Genomic DNA, 17,167 nt, shown 5'->3' on the forward strand with positions numbered 1-17,167 from the left:
GAAATATTGATCACTTTTTATTTGACTCTTAAAAGTGTGTTACTGATGAATTCGCCAGCGTACATGTTTTCAGGTAATTTCTGTCAGCAGTTTCTACAGTACAGTAGGAGCGAGGTGAAGTCTGTAGATTTGCCGCCTGATGGAGGGAACCAGTGAGGAAGTCAAGGAAGATAGCAAAAGAAAATTCATGAAATGTTAAACATACATACTACATGGGCAATTAATTTTGGGAGATACTGTAAAGTTCAGGGTTTTTTCTCCATTTTTTTTTTCCTAATGTATGGAGAACATTCAAGAATGTACAGTAGCTAATTGAAGTTTTTCTCAATTGCTAAAACACTGAATCCAATTGGCTGAACAAAGCTCAGTTGCCTGAACTCCGTTAGCTAATTGTGCAGTCTGTCAATACCTTAAACCATGTCACATGGTAAAACACCATTTGCAGATCTCACTTGGACCTTTCAGCAAAACTCCCTGCAACCCATTCTCTTTCTCAAAACACATTGTGCACTCTAATGCGCATGTCATCCATACTGGTAAACCCAAGTGGCAACAATCAAATACAAACAGAGAACACATGTCATTGGTTGAACACAACCACGCAAGATTGATTTCACTCATTTCAAATGATGTGACCCCACCAACATATGAGCAGGCAGGTTGTTGAAGGTAGGAAGGAAAGAGAACAGATAGAAGAAAAACTGCTCAATAGATTTGGACTGGTTACAGGTTCATATCAACAAATAACGTGACTACAGTATCACAGAGGACAGGTTTGGGAGATGTAGGGTAGAGTACTGTCAAAATAGGGGTACAAGGAAGAGGAAGAACAAAAAACTGCAAAGAGCAAAGCAGAGTAGTCTTTTCTGATCAATTTTAAACTACCATTATAGAACATGTTTCTGTTCATCAAAAGACAAGGACGGAGAAATATGAATTTGTTTTGAGATTAAAAATGTACCTGAGAACTATAAGTTTTGAACAACGTTTTTTTCTATTTCTGTGTGTATTGTTTACTCACTGCTTGATATTGTGTATCATTTTGATCACTTTGTTTATGATTTGAGAGCAGTGTTTGATTTGATCTTGTGTCATTTTAGTCTAGATACATAAAAAGGGTTCAAATCTTCCCTCACTATATAAATAGATCCAGTAATTTGTGACACCATAGCCTTGTATTTTAAGTGGTCACTCATCTACTACTGTAAGTGAACAGAGACACCATCTGGCAAGTTAAGGGATTGCGATTTACCTGATCCTCATGCCGTCTGCCTCTCAAGACTTCAGGATATATGCTTCTATATATATTTAATACATTTATGCAAAACCAAAATCTTAAACTGATCAGCTTTTAACCTTTATAGACGCTGTTGGTGGTGACAGTTGAAAAGAAAACCATGAAAACAAGCTGCGGCATTTTTTGTTGTTATGAATGAATAATGTATTATTAATAAATAAATGTTCTTCCTTAAAATACAGGGTATTATTTACACCCCCCTATGTTAAATTCACATAGAGGCAGGCACATTTTTATTTTTAAAGGTTATTTGGATCAGGATACTATGCATCCTGATAAAGTTCCCTTGGCCTTTGGAATTAAAATACCCCCCCCCCCCATCATCACATACCCTTCACCATACCTGGAGATAGGCATGGGGAACTTTCCATAAGATCACCTCTCAATGCAAATCAAACCAGCTATTAAGCTAACTGAAATAAAACCAGAATTTGGTCCAGAATCCAGCTGCCTGCATCATAACTCGACCCCCCTCCGTCCACCACGTCACTCCTGTCCTCCAACATTCTTTATATTACTGTTCATGGACACAGTGTGCATATGTTTTAAACAAACAGCAACATACTATTTAGATATTTCATGCTGGGACTGTTTTCTCAATTTTGACCCAGCCAAAATAAAAATCATTAAAGGCTGAAAATCTGATTTCTTTTACTTTGTGATTTGTTTGCAAATCTTTATCACGGTGTTGCTTATTTCTTGACACTATTGAATGTCTGAATATATATTTTGACTTTAGCACATTAACATAGCAGACTGAGTAGTAGGACCACTGCTCATGACTAGTCAGCTGACCTTGTGTAAAATCAGTTGAATGTCTCAGTTGAATTATAAAATATCGACTTCTCCACAACAATAAGAAATGTAGATATTAGCCACAAGATAATGTATATAAATTCATAGTGACAGGTTGCTAAGGAGAAATGAAAAATTAAATGTAAGTGCTTAACATAGAACGCAAACGAGACTTAGAAGATCTACCTGTGATCTACCTGGACAAATCTACCTTTGTGTCACTCAGTGGTAGAAGTTCAGATTCTTTCTTTCTTCTTTTAGCCAAATCCCGTGATTTAAGATCTCAAAGTGTCCAGCCTGCAGTTCTCTCTCCATCCCTTACAGAAAGCAGCTGAGGTGTTTAAACCAATAGGCTCTGGGCACTGCATCATTTTGCAGACAGGCTGTTTCTTCAGCAAAAAGTCAACAGCAATAACCCTTTTCTGCTAGTTCTTCAGGTTTTTAAAGATTTTTAAAGATTGTTTTGGGGCATTTTAGGCCTTTTCATTTATATAGCACAGCTGAAAACATGAAAGGGGGGAGAGAGAGGGAATGACATGCAGCAAAGGGCCGCAGGTCATCATTTCAAAGTAGTTTACTAGGCTATTTGTAGTTTAATCATCAATAATGTAAACCAACCTTTTGCACATTAAATTTGAAAAGCAAGTCTTTATGGCATTTTACCAACTTTTAACATCTTTTATTTCTTGAATATTCTGACGTTGACACGTTAACATGTTGCTCACATAGACTGTATATATATATATATTTATTTTTTATTAATATTAACGGTCTATGGTTGCTCACCGGCCAAAAATGTGTAATGCTGTTGATTGGTTGAATCATATCAGTAGCAGTCGTGCAACGACGTTGTGATTGGCCCGCTGATCGATCAATTATCAAAATGCCGGTACTGGGAGGCGGGGCCTGGGTTAGTTTGCCGCTGTGGTTTTCTTCAAGATGGCGGGGCTGCAGTTGAAGCAGTATGGCGGCGCATGGAGAATAAAATAATTTAGAAAGGTAGTCAGATACCCAGTAGGAGACAGCCGTTTCATATTTATCGGTGAGTATTTCTTTAATAAACTGTTGGCCATGTTGACCACTTATTCAGCCGCGAAAACCTGTAAGGTTAAAGCCCATTGCCTTGTTTCTTGCTAGCTTATTAGCACGGATGTTAATGTCACCAGGGGCCCGCTGTGCGGACAACACCGAACAGATGCGCTAAAACGAGGCTCTTCCCCATTTATGTTACGATGAATTAGCTTGTTATTTGAACTTGGATTAACATTAATCATATTCCCAAGCAAAAGGACACTTATTTTACGTTTAAGTCTTACAGTTGCACTAGCTTGACATCTAACGTTACTCTTACTGGTCCTTTCTTTCTAGCTCCCAGAAGAAACCAGTGGAGGATGATCAGTGCCTAGATCCCATATTAAGCTGAATGCATTGTGATTTCCAATAATTGAGACAGTGATTCTGAAAGCTGTCTGCATTAATGAAAAGAACAATGTAGTCAGCTTAGCATTTTCACCTCTGGTACGTGGTCTATACAGGGATGTGCTTCTGCATGCATTCTGGGTTTAGATAAGAAAGTCTCTCAACAGATCAGCTTTTAAGAATAAACATATCGGTCTGTATAAGTTGTAATTCGTTATACAGAAGAAATGGAGATAGATGATGTGCTACCCCCTCTCCCCTTGGAGCCACCTGATGATTTTGGCCAAGATGAGGGCAGGGCACCTCCACCACCTCCCCTGCAAACGTCCAGTGACGCAGAGGTAATGGACGTTAGCTCTGGTGGTGATGGATACACATACACCCCAGGGGACGGGGAAGCCAACCCACAGCAGGCCCTCAGCAAGGGCTCGATAACTTTCTATAGCCACCTCTCAGATGAGGCCAATGCTATCCCACCATGTCCTAGAACAGCCCGCCATGCTCCCCCAGTCACCGGGTTCCTACCAGACCTAAAGCTCCTTAGAGACGTTAAGATCAGCGTAAGTTTCACTGAAAGCAGCAATAGCAAAGACAGGAAGGTGTTGTACACAGGTGAAGGGCAGGAAAGAGGAAGTGACGACGGTTTAGACAGCGTAAATGGTGAGTTGCACAACTCGACTAATGAGCATGAAGTAGCCGAGGGTAGCTCTGGAGCAGGAAACCGGGCAGGCAGAAGATCAGAGGAGACTGAGGTAGACGCGGAAAACAAGGTAGAGTTCGCCGTCCTGGATGAGTTGGATGACTTCTACGAGAACTTCCTGGATGACGACGACGTGGAGCATGGTGGCTTTAAGTCTGATGTCATAGTTCAGCAGGAGCAAGCTGATGAGGAGGCTGTAGCTTTCTCCTATGAGGTACGTCTGTTCTTATGTCTGCAGTAACCCTTGTCGTTATAAGCTTTACTCCTGTTTTGCCCTTTACTGTCAAACAGCAAATGTGGTAGGCCCAATACAGAACATACAGTACAGTCCATACAAGACAGGGCATTATTAACACTGTCATTAAACACAGCCACCGCTGTCATTTCAATGAGACCACTGCACTGACACAGCAGGGGTAGCAGACATGGCAACAACAACAAAACAACAAGGTTGTCCAGTAAAGGTTGAACGTAGGTCAACTTTAGCAGCAATGCAATATCATCCAACACATAGAGCGGGCCAGTCTAACTCTCTGTAGGGTACAATGAACATATTTTGCTGTTTACCTCATAACAGATAAGAAGAGATTGTCTAGTATGGATTAGGTATAGCTAGAACTAAGAAAACTAACCGTTGAGAGCTGTTCTGCATCAAAATGTGTGACTGGTTAAGATCCAATCAAGCTGCGGACATTTAGTGATGTGTTTGTGTGTGTTTTTTTTATTTCTTTTTTTATTACTGAAAATGAGAAGTGAGATGCTGGAAGAGGTTAGTGCCATTTTTAATTTCTCTCATAGAAATAAAAAAAGAGGGATCAAAACTGCTAATATGTCATTGCCTTTGTAGTAGTAGTTGATTAAGATTCAATATGGTCTGTTTGTAAATTGAGAAGAATTTAGCTTTTAGGCATCAACGTGGCACTGATGTTTTCCCCTATATGCGTGGTTTTGTTGTTTTCTCCGATTCACGTCATGGCATCACATCAGACAAAACTCCCTCAAACTGGTGACCCATCCTTCTCTCCCGGCCTTAACCGTTGACTCTTCCAGGAGGAGTTTGACAATGATGTCGATGCTCTGCTGGAGGAGGGCATGCCAGTCCCAAAAAAGATGCGTCCGGCAGAGGACAAATTTGGCGGGGACAGTGATCATCAGTCAGATGGGGAAGGAGGTGTTCATCCCATGATGACCAAAATTAAGACTGTCCTGAAGAGTGAGTGGGGGATCTGTCTGTTTTAGGGTTGGGTACTATTAGGGCATTTTGGAATGTGGTTTCAGTACTATAGGGCACAAAATGATATGATATTCTAAACAGTATATGCTAGACGTTAAATCTGTTACAAGTGAATTTATGCAAAATATAGGCTGGTATTGGATTTTAAATTGTTAGTGTTATGTCATACATGTGTGCTGCTATAGATTACAATATAGGGTTTACCCGGGAAATTGGTTAGCGTAAGAACTGCACGACTAAAAATGGACAACCAAGTTGTAGTGCTCTGAAATAGTATCACAATCGCAAATGACACGCTGATGGGCACCTTTTGACATATGCACACTGGGGTTGGTCAGGTGGTGAGATGTAAAACACTACATGCAAGGACTCACTAAACTAATCAGGTTTGAAACGAGTAAACTCTTGAGTTGGAAAACTACAAAAATGTAAAAATAAAATAAAAGTTTAAAAGTGAGTATCCAATTTGTATTTTGTTAGTTCACTATGTTCAAACAACCTCATTATTCAAAACTGCAAATCCGGTATCAAAGAATTGTTAAAGGTGTGTGTGACCATAGAAATGAAATGGGATGGCATTTGTGTGGTGTTGTGTGTGTGTGTGTGTGTGTGTGTGGTGTGTGTGTGTGTGGTGTGTGTGTGTGTGTTGTGTGTGGTGTGTGTGTGTGGTGTGTGTGTGTGTGTGTGTGTGTGTGTGTGTGTGGTGTGTGTGTGTGTGTGTGTGGTGTGTGTGTGTGTGTGTGTGTGTGTGTGTGTGTGTGTGTGTGTGTGTGTGGGTGTGTGTGTGTGTGTGTGTGTGTGTGTGTGTGTGTGTGTGTGTGTGAGACACCTAAACGACGACATGTTGTAATGCCTAATCCAACTAGCTGGAGGAAGAGCAAGAGTAGTGGGGAACATTAAACTGTTCACCCGCATGTTTGGTCCTAACCTCACTTACTCCACTTAATTTTCATACCTTAACCCAGCTTTAGATAAAAACTTAATCCAAGCCTGAGGTTAATCATAGTGCAATGTGAATATCTCTGAAATAGTTGTCACACAATCAGGAGTTTTGTGGTAATGCACAAAACTCAGAAAAGTTCTCTACATAAAGTAATAGTGCAGTAATTATTGCCTGCATTTACATTCCCCCCCCTTCCCCTATGCCAGGTCGTGGCCGTCCACCCACTGAGCCTCTACCTGATGGATGGATCATGACATTCCATAACTCGGGCATTCCAGTCTACCTGCACAGAGAGACCAGGGTAGTTACCTGGTCCAGACCCTACTTCCTTGGGACGGGCAGCATAAGGGTAAGATACAACACAAGTGGCTAATTAAACTTGTCACACTGAAATGAACTAGGGCTGTCAGTCTTCCTTTTATAATACCATTCCATTTTTTTTAAATATTTGAATATTTAATGTTTAAATGCAACCTGTTCTAAATGTGTACTACACTGCATTGTCAATGCCACTATAAGCACGTGGCTGTTACACGTTCTGTCCACTAGAGGGATGTCCAACATCAGCCTGGCCTGGAAGGGGACTACGTCATGGAGCATTGCATTTCTGGCACGCCGCTCTCGGTTTCCATGACATTCCACCACGCACACATCGACAAACACAAATCAAAAGATCTCTGTAATGAAACATGATCCCGCAATTTCATCGCATAAAATTGCATAAATATCCTGCATATTTCATCACTTTTTGAGGGGGGTTCCCTTTAATTATATAGTGAATAGACATGAAAGGGGGAGAGAGATGGGGATGACACGCAGCAAAGGGCAGCTGCAGTACTCAGCCTACACAGAGCAAACGCTCTTACTGGGTGAGCTAGAGGCCCCCCCCCCCATCGCATTTTTCAAGAAAACGTGCCACACAATCAAGGATTTTTGCCCGCAACGATCACAATAAACTGCATTTTTTTCTCACTCCGTAACTTATTCTTCATCAGACGTGACAGAGGGAGATTAGCCAACCTATTTATAAAAAAAAAACTAAAAATCACATTCAAATTTCAGCATTTGAAGAGTATTGATTTTGTTTTTACTATTCAAATTATTATATGCGACTTTCGGAATTCGTTCCAACAGCCCTAATGTGAACCAGTTAGGGTTAGGGTCAGCCAGTGTTGAGCTGCTTCACAATAACACAATCTGCCACTGATAGCCTCCTGTCTGTTCAAGTCTCTCCATTCATTCCGTTCCAAAAAATTGGATCTTGGGAGGTCATGGAAATATTCCAGCTTACATCTTGAAAGTCTGACTGAAGTCAGCAGTGGTGTCACAGTGATCATACTGTTGACCTTGTTATGACGACTCTTGGCCTTCCTTTTTGACACAGAAACATGACCCTCCTACCAGCAGCATTCCTTGCCTACACTACAAGAAAATGAAGGATCTTGAGGAGAAGGAGCTGAATGGGGAGGTGACGCTTAATGACGTGGCGTCTCCTGTTAAGCTTGCCGATGAGGTCAATGGTGAACAGAGTGCAGGCACGTCAGATGCTCCAGCTGAGGAGCAGGACGATGTCCCTCCCTCCAGTATGACAGACGGCGACCCAGATGTAGAGGCTACCACTAATAACAGCCTGCCGGTAAAAACGCTCGGTGACTTTGCCCACGGAGCCTTGGGACAAGTTAAGGCCAAGGTGGAGGTGTGCAAGGACGAGTCCATAGGTAATGGCTTTTCATGGCACATTTCCAGTTAAGGACTCTTGAAAGGTCATTATTACATTTTTTCTGCCGTTTGAACTCAAGTGATCTAACTTGATAAAACCTCCTCACAGAACTTGAAGAGTTTCGTCTGTACCTGGAAAAATGCTTTGACTTTGAACAAGTCACAGTAAAAAAGTTTCGTACCTGGGCTGAGCGGAGGCAGTTCAACCGAGACATGAAGAGGAAGCAGGCGGAGTCGGAGAGACCGATCCTGCCTGCCAACCAGAAACTCATCACGCTGTCGGTCCAAGATGCACCAACTAAGAAAGGTAACAATTCTACACATTCATACTTTGTGAATTTAATACAACTCTTTAAGAAGAAGGCAAGTGTTACTTTTTTATCGTTTACCAATGAAACTAGAAAATAAAACAAAAATACATTTATTCTTATATTGTAGAGTAGTCTGTGTAACCTAGGGGTTATTCTTATCCTTTATTTATAAAGGACAACACACATTAATTTACATTTCTGTAAATGTGCCAGTGTTAACTGTAGTCCTTTGGCCAGATGATTTTAGACCAGAGCAACAGGAAACAGCAAGACATCAGTACAGGTTAAACTATACAGACAGAAATCAACAAGACGCCATACAGACATCTAGAGCAACAAATCGGCTTCCTCAGTCAGCAATGCAGGGCTACAGGAAGCAGCAAGACATTAGCACAGTTACACATCAACAGTATCCCCATTCAGTCTAAGAAGCATCAAAACACAGCCAAGCAACACAGACCCGAGCCATCTGCCTACACCGTTCAGCCATGCAAAACCATGCAAAAGGATGAAATAGGCTTCATCACTCATGAGGGCGGTGTTGATACAGCACAGGTTAATGAGATGTTACAATAGTTCAACTACAAGTTAATCCTTCATACATACCCAAGGAAATGCAGGGCAGGCAATATTTGACAACCGGGCAAGACATCAAACATGTTAGCAGCAGGTCAACAGGGATATAAAATGTTCACAAGTCTGACTTTCCAAGAGCCAGGCCCTGAGACTGTGTAGTTACGGTAGGAGGTGCAGTTTCTTGTTTCATTTGGTAGAGTGGTCCATCTATTAGAGGCTGGGTACCGTATTCAAAACTTTTAGGCACCGACCGCATTGCCTCTAAAAGTATCCAGTGTGTCAAATGGATTTTATGAATCGGTATTGAAAAAAGTAGGGGTGTCACGATTCTCCAAATCCTTCATTCAATCACATTTTTGATTCTAAGGTCAGAATTTGATTTTTACTTTTTAATAAAGCACAAGTTTACACTAACGACATAGATATCAAACAAAAGCCAGAGACTTTACAGCTCTAAATTCCCCAGTTCTAAGTAGAAGGCGGGGTATAACCTTATTCTTATCTGCCTGGGACAAGCTTCTGTTGCTGCGGGCAACCTCCTCCGACTCACTCAGCCTCACCCTGGGTCCGGTTCCACAGCTGCCGGTACCCGTCGCTGACATATTCACTTAGCAGAAACAACAACATATTGGAATGATTTTAGCCAGGAGATCAGTGGGAAAGCGATTAGCACTCACTCAGGGAGTGCTCCTGACAACACTGACTGACAACAACAACAACAAAGTGACTTCTTGGCTCAGCCCTTAGATTAGATTAAACTTTATTGTCATTGTGCAGAGTACAAGTACAAAGACAACAAAATTCAGTTTGCATCCAACCAGAAGTGCAAAAAAAGTAGAAAAGTGCAATGTGACATTCAAGTATAGACAGGTGGTTCATAGGCAGGACAATAAATATGAAATGTGTAATATGAACAGTGTGTGAACAACACGTACAGATATGTGCAATGTAGCAGCAGTGACATTAAAATAGTAAGAATAATATAGATATATGCAGTGTATTAGCAGAATATATATATATATATATATATATACATATATTCTGTACAATCATTGTTAAAGCTGTCCTTTTTAAGTTTGTTTGTTGATACATTTGAATTTTTTCTATTTTAACAGAATTTGTCATCAACCCTAATGGGAAATCTGAAGTTTGCATCTTACATGAATATATGCAGCGTGTCCTAAAGGTTCGACCTGTTTACAACTTTTTTGAATGTGGTAAGTTCTTTTTTGCAAGTGTCCTTAGGGAATGGAGGTGTTTAAAGTCCTATGCCCTTCTTGCCTTATCAGGATTTAAAGAGTTAGCAGGTACATATAGTGATGTGTAAATCTACTCTACTGTACACACATTTTTATTAGCCCCTTTGTAGTCCCAGAAATGTGCACACAACTACTGCTATTAACTCAAATTACCTGAATGAACGTTGTTGAATGTTACTTGATATCAAACCAAACTGAATGTGTGTGTTCCCCCACAGAGAATCCAAGTGAACCCTTTGGAGCGTCAGTCGTTATAGATGGAGTAACGTACGGCACAGGAACCGCAAGCAGTAAAAAACTTGCTAAGAATAAAGCTGGTAATTCCTTTTATTTACAGTACTTGGCATTGTGATAGGCTGGTTACATTAACATGTGTACTACTGTGGGTGAAGATATTGGGTTTGCTTATTGAACCATTCTGAATCCCCATTATTGTAAATATTTTATTACAATTGTCTTAAATGTACAGCAGTTAAATTTGTTTTAAGGGCTTCTCACAAAGAACCATCTTGATCCTGGTGTATAATAATCAAACTGTATTTCACACATCATGTTGTAGGTGGATGGCACGCCAAATGAATCCGCTGACATACCACATGCTTACTGTTACCCAGTTTGGTGTTGCCACCAGAGTGCTTATAAATGGAAGACAGAGTTGTTCCCATCCACTTAATTTCCTATCACAACAGTCACTCACCTTTGTCGCACCTTCTGCAATAAAGACTACAATACACTTACTATACACAGTAGATAGTTGCATGGGTATATTTGCATGTTGTAATATGTCACTTTATTTGCTCTCAATGGTAATTTGGTGTAAACTTCAGCTCGAGCCACACTGGAAATCCTCATCCCTGACTTTGTGAAGCAGACCTCGGAGGAGAAGCCTGTTGAGGGCGATGAACTGGAGGTACTTCTTTTTTTATTTTTCCTATTTTTGACGTTGGAATTTATTTCAGTAAAGTGGAATAGAGTAAGCTAAAGGTCGTCAACATTGAAGGAAAGAAACATGATTTTGACAAGAATTGTACAATACAATAGGAGGTAACACACAACAATGGTAACTGTACTCTGCTCCACAGTATTTTAATCATATCAATATAGAAGACTCAAGAGTGTACGAGCTGACCAACAAAGCAGGACTACTTTCGCCATATCAGATTCTTCATGAGTGCCTTAAAAGGTAAGAAGTTATGCATTATGCCAACACACAAGTACATTTTTATGAATATCTTTGGTTTTTCAAGATTATATCTAGAATGCAGTTTAGTCTGATAAAGTACATTACAATGTTCATTGCATTGAAAACAAGTGGCATATTGTGATATATGTTAATTGAAACATAGTAATATCATTAGGGCTTTAGTCAACCAAAAGAAAACCTTGGTTGACTGAAGTTCTACCTACTCTTCAACCAGTCGATTGGTCGATGGAGAAAAAATCTGCATGTTATGTAGATTAACTAAATCCACTACATTGCACTCTACCTGATAATGGCGTGTGTCCACCAAAGGGTTTTTCCTGACACCAGGGTATTTTTTGAATCTTTTGCAATAACACTTTCACTGTTTTTATCATATATAGATATTATTTTACATTATTTCTTCCCTGTAGAAACCATGGAATGGGAGATACTAGCATTAAATTTGAGGTGATCCCTGGGAAAAACCAGAAGAGTGAATATGTGATGACGTGTGGGAAGCACACCGTGCGTGGCTGGTGTAAGTAGACCCTAATCCTCATCCACCCACATAGTGACCCAGTCAACCAGTACAACAAACCAGTAACATACAAGCAGCTTTCAGTGACATGTTTTGTCCCTTTTGTCACCAGGCAAGAACAAGAGGGTTGGCAAACAACTAGCATCTCAGAAGATCTTACAGATGCTTCATCCCCACGTCAAGAACTGGGGTTCACTGCTGCGCATGTACGGCAGAGACAGCAATAAGATGGTCAAGAAGGTGAGTACTCTCTTACACCAGAGAAGTTAGAAACTTAAGACTTCAAGTGAATTTGCCATTGTGGTTGGCACATGCATAAATATATTAATATCAAATAAATATAGAAATTAATATATATAAAATAGGCTGTTTAACATTAAGGAAGAAAAAGAGGGCTGGGGAGGTATACTGTAAAACTCGTGGAACACTTTGGAAAAGGTTTTCTGTTTTGTGAACAATTACCATATAATCTCTGATTGTACGTATCTTAAAGGTCCCATGGCATGAAAATTTCACTTTTTGAGTTTTTTTAACATTAATATGAGTTCCCCCAGCCTGCCTATGGCCCCCCAGTGGCTAGAAATGGTGATAGGTGTAAACCGAGCCCTGGGTATCCTGCTCTGTCTTTGAGAAATTGAAAGCTCAGATGAGCCGTCTGGAATCAGAGAAAGGGGAGGTAACCTTATGTCATAAGGGAAAGGTTACCTCCCCTTTCTCTGCTTTGCCTGCCCAGAGAATTTGCCCCCCCCATGAGAGAGAAACATTAATGGCTTGCAAACAAGCAAAGTGGCAGTTGGTCAAGGCCACACAGACACTCGGATACAGTATTAGGGACCACTAAGGTCTATATAAAAGAGACTTCAGATACAGTATTAGGGACCACTAAGGTCTATATAAAAGAGACTTCAGATACAGTATTAGGGGACCACTAAGGTCTATATAAAAGAGACTTCAGAGACAGTATTAGGGACCACTAAGGTCTACATAAAAGAGACTTCAGATACAGTATTAGGGACCACTAAGGTCTATATAAAAGAGACTTCAGATACAGTATTAGGGGACACTAAGGTCTATATAAAAGAGACTTCAGATACAGTATTAGGGGACCACTAAGGTCTATATAAAAGAGACTTCAGATCAGATAGACCATAGTTTATAAAAGACTTCAGATACAGTATTAGGGACCACTAAGGTCTATATAAAAGAGACTTCAGAACCGTATTAGGGACCACTAAGGTCTATATAAAGAGACTTCAGATACAGTATTGGGACCACTAAGGTTATATAAAAGAGACTTCAGAACAGTATTAGGGGACCACTAAGGTCTATATAAAAAGACTTCAGATACAGTATTAGGGACCACTAAGGTCTATATAAAAGAGACTTCAGATACAGTATTAGGGGACCACTAAGGTCTATATAAAAAGACTTCAGAGACCGTATTAGGGACCACTAAGGTCTATATAAAAGACTTCAGATACAGTATTAGGGGACCACTAAGGTCTATATAAAAGAGACTTCAGAGACCGTATTAGGGGACCACTAAGGTCTATATAAAAGAGACTTCAGATACAGTATTAGGGACCACTAAGGTTTATATAAAAGAGACTTCAGATAGAGTATTAGGGACCACTAAGGTCCATGTAAAAGCATCAAAAAAGATGCATGTCATAGGACATTTTAAAAGGATAAGAGATGTGGTTAACTTTGTTTTCCACCTCACATAGTAATGCCTGCCAATACGGTCAACAGTCAAACCCGCACAGCAATTAAAATGTCTTTTTAGAGTAAGCAGTTATCGGGCTATTTCAGTTCTACTTGCCATTAAAACTTTGCCTTGCTAACGTCACTACCTGCCAAAGCAGAGAACCACCAGTGAAATGTGAATGGTGATATGCTATAAATGAAGATAATTCCTTATGCGAGTATATCTCCGTGTTGACTTTCATAAACACCTGATCTTTTGCAGGAGAGCTCTGATAAGAGTGTGATTGAGCTCCAGCAGTATGCCAAAAAGAACAAGCCAAACCTTCATATTTTGAACAAACTGCAAGAGGAAATGAGGAAACTAGCCACGCAGAGGGTGAGAATTCTTCCCTTTCATGTAGCATGCGGGACATCTATTTTCAATGCCATTTTAATCATAACCACTGTTAAACATGCATCCTCTCTTCCACAACCCCCAGCCCAATTTCTATGGCTGATTTGTAAATCAGCACATAGATTTCCTTTTTTTTAAATTGGTTTCAAGCGTGAATAAGAGAAGAGCTATCAGCCAAAGCAAGAATCCAAGCAACATTTTGACCGCACAGGTGGTACTAATAACACTAACGGTGGCTCGGTTCTATTCGAGTGAGCCTGCAGGCACAGTTCCAGGACCCTGAAACTGATACTGCGTTCCAGGTAACCCTGAACCCGTGTCTTCACAACCTTCTACCTGTGAAAGTCCCCTGAAACGGCAGTCATACCCATAACTTACTACCCTTGGACTAGATTGCCGTACTCCCAGTTACAGTTTTTGACGTCACACACACACACACAGATAAACAACATCGACGACCCCTGTTGATGCCGGTGATTAACGGAGAGAAATGGAAATAAATAGGCAACAAAAAGTAATTCCTCACATTGTAATCAAAACAATACACATACGATTTTGTACTGCAACAGGTTATGTTTATTAATTGAAGCCCAAAATATGTTGCTGACTAGAAAATGCTTGTATCTACTAGCGCTAGCTAAAGTCAACGGTAGGTAGCCGCTAGCTAGAAGGGTTTGTCGTGACTTTGCCTTGAAGGCCACCGAGTCGTGCCTTAAAACCGTAACTTACGGGCTAAAAATTGGGTCTGGGGCGCAGCATGAAGCGGCTAAATAGAGTGTAGCCATAATTCATTTTATGATTTCCACCTGTGATGTTCCTACTGTGACATGTTAAAATGTCGCCTGCAAGAGTAACCGGGTTGGCTCAGTGGTAGAGCAGGTGCACATATACTTCAAGGTTTATGCCTCGATGCAGAGGTCCAGGGTTTGAATCCGACCTGTGACATTCTTCCCCTCTTCTTTCCCCTTTCTCAACTAGCTGTCCTATCAAATAAAGGCAGAAAAGCCCCAAAAAATAATCTTTTTCAAAAAATAAAATGTGGCCTGTGAGAAATGCGTCCTGTATTTCTTTCAGAGCTAAAGACAAGGCGGCCGTTTGGGTGGTAGAAACACCAGGGCCCCCATGAATGATATTTCCACTGTCGTGATTTCTATATTTTAGAATTGAGAATCGATTAAGCTTTCTTTTTCTTAACATCTTGTACAATTTCAGAATGTACTCCTCATAATTAGCTTGCTTCTATTGTATTTCTGTACCAGGAGGAAACGAGGAAGAAACCCAAGATGACCATAATGGAGTCTGCCCAGCCAGGCAGCGAACCCCTCTGCACTGTCGACGTTTAAGTCTCGAAATCACTGAAGGAACCACAGCACTGAAACCCAGTCACTGTCAAACACACACACACACACACACACACACACACACACACACACACACACACACACACACACCCCTGTACAGCTGTGTCACGAAGACAGGACAGGAACCATCATGTATTTGCAGTGGTGGAATGTAACTAAGTACATTTACTCAAGTACAAATTTGAGGTACTTTCTATTTCACTACATCTCAGTGAGAAATGTTGTACATTTTACTCCACTACATTAATCTGACAGCTTTAGTTTCTTTTTATTTTACAAATTAAGGATTTCTACACAACCACACACACACACACACACAACCATCTGCCACCCGCCACCTAATTATGCATCACTGAGATCCAATGGCAATATAGTTCCACATTGACCTGGCCAGGTAGAACTGCTTCCTTTCTTTGCCCGTGTTTTCTTGGTTCAGCTGGTAGATGTGAGGGTAGGTCTAAATGCACTAAATGACAGTAGAGCAAATATCGTCTACCTCTCTAGATGCATCCTCGCTATGCCACTAGAAAAATAAAAATCACCCAGACTACAGACGTTAATGGGACTTGATAACACCTGAACACATCAAAATAGAAATGCATGTTTGTTTGATTGTCGTTTTTAACAGTCGCAATAGTACCAGCACCTATTGGTTTTGTTTGTGCTTACAGTATTTGAAAGGGACTACTAATACTTGTGTATTTTATACCATACGTTTAATTAGGGATACAAAGTTACTTGTTTATTGGGTATTTTGCTGGTCGGTGTTCTGGGTATTTTGGCTGATGATGCAAAATATGCCGAGTTAGTTTGGCCTCAGAATGGACACTTGCTGTTTTGGTTTGCACGATTAAAAACATGCGTTGTGAAGTGATGACTATTCAGAACTATTATTATGTACTTGTGTCTGTTCAGAAACTTTTGTTGACTGATCATCTTGGTACAAGATTTTCTGCTTTCAGAATATTTGGGGTGACTTGCTTTTGGAGGGAATTGTTGCCTTTTTTCCGTCTTTTGCTTTGGCAATACAAGTCTCTACCTGTTTCCATGCCAACACTGCAGTAAGCCCAAGCACTGTAATATGTTAATGCAAATTATAATTTCTTTTATGCTCTAAGTTCTTGCTAGCTATAAGTACTAATGCCATGCACACAAACTCACTGTCTGGTACATTTCTGTAGCTTTTCTGTTTTGGTGCCCTTAAGAAATTACGTTGGCTACGTGTTGCCTTAGTTCATCCATTTTATGAAGGGCTCAAAGTATAATAAAGTACATTGGACCTAAAACACCCTTCAACAGGAAGAAGAAAGACCAAGTCCCCTTTACTTGAAAAAGCATTTATTGTTAAAGCCAGTTAGTATTTTAAAGAACAGCTGTAAGACATCAGATACTTTAGGTAAATGCCTCCGGCATGTGCAGATTTTTAAAGACTCCTCTTAATGGATTGTGTATTTTGTTTGTAATTGTGATAATTGATCATAGTTTCTGAACACAAGTAGAATACATTTTTCAAAAGGCAGCCTTGCAAAATTTGATTGGTACAGTCACGTATACAAAATATGATCAAGTCATTTAGTTCAACACAAGCTGATGAAAGTGTCTGTATACCAAAGCTTACATACAGTCTTATGCATTTTATAGAATTGTTGCTGCAAACGACAGAAGAAACATTGTGTCCCGGGGAAAGACAGACACCTCACTTGCTGGAACAAAAATAGAAACTGCTGTGCA

At 40.3% G+C, this 17,167-nt stretch overlaps 2 protein-coding genes across 2 annotated transcripts in view; one reads left to right on the top strand and one right to left on the bottom strand.

The window, feature by feature from the left end:
* Positions 1-2,998: 2,998 nt before the first annotated feature.
* dgcr8 (DGCR8 microprocessor complex subunit) lies at positions 2,999-15,974 on the top strand. The gene is made up of 14 exons (XM_032516287.1): positions 2,999-3,134; positions 3,461-4,425; positions 5,262-5,424; positions 6,595-6,737; positions 7,773-8,106; positions 8,217-8,414; positions 10,110-10,211; positions 10,472-10,570; positions 11,081-11,163; positions 11,336-11,436; positions 11,868-11,974; positions 12,087-12,214; positions 13,944-14,057; positions 15,335-15,974. The coding sequence occupies exons 2-14, from the start codon at positions 3,739-3,741 to the stop codon at positions 15,416-15,418; spliced, it is 2,343 nt and encodes a 780-aa protein (XP_032372178.1). The 5' UTR covers positions 2,999-3,134; positions 3,461-3,738; the 3' UTR covers positions 15,419-15,974.
* Positions 15,491-17,167, bottom strand: part of zdhhc8b (zDHHC palmitoyltransferase 8b) — a 92,342-nt gene continuing 90,665 nt past the window's right edge. The window contains exon 12 of the transcript XR_004332074.1: positions 15,491-15,528. The gene's annotated coding sequence lies outside the window, so the exon portion shown is untranslated. The remainder of the gene's footprint in view (positions 15,529-17,167) is intronic.

The sequence above is a fragment of the Etheostoma spectabile genome, chromosome 5, assembly GCF_008692095.1.
Source record: "Etheostoma spectabile isolate EspeVRDwgs_2016 chromosome 5, UIUC_Espe_1.0, whole genome shotgun sequence".
NCBI lineage: Eukaryota > Metazoa > Chordata > Actinopteri > Perciformes > Percidae > Etheostoma > Etheostoma spectabile.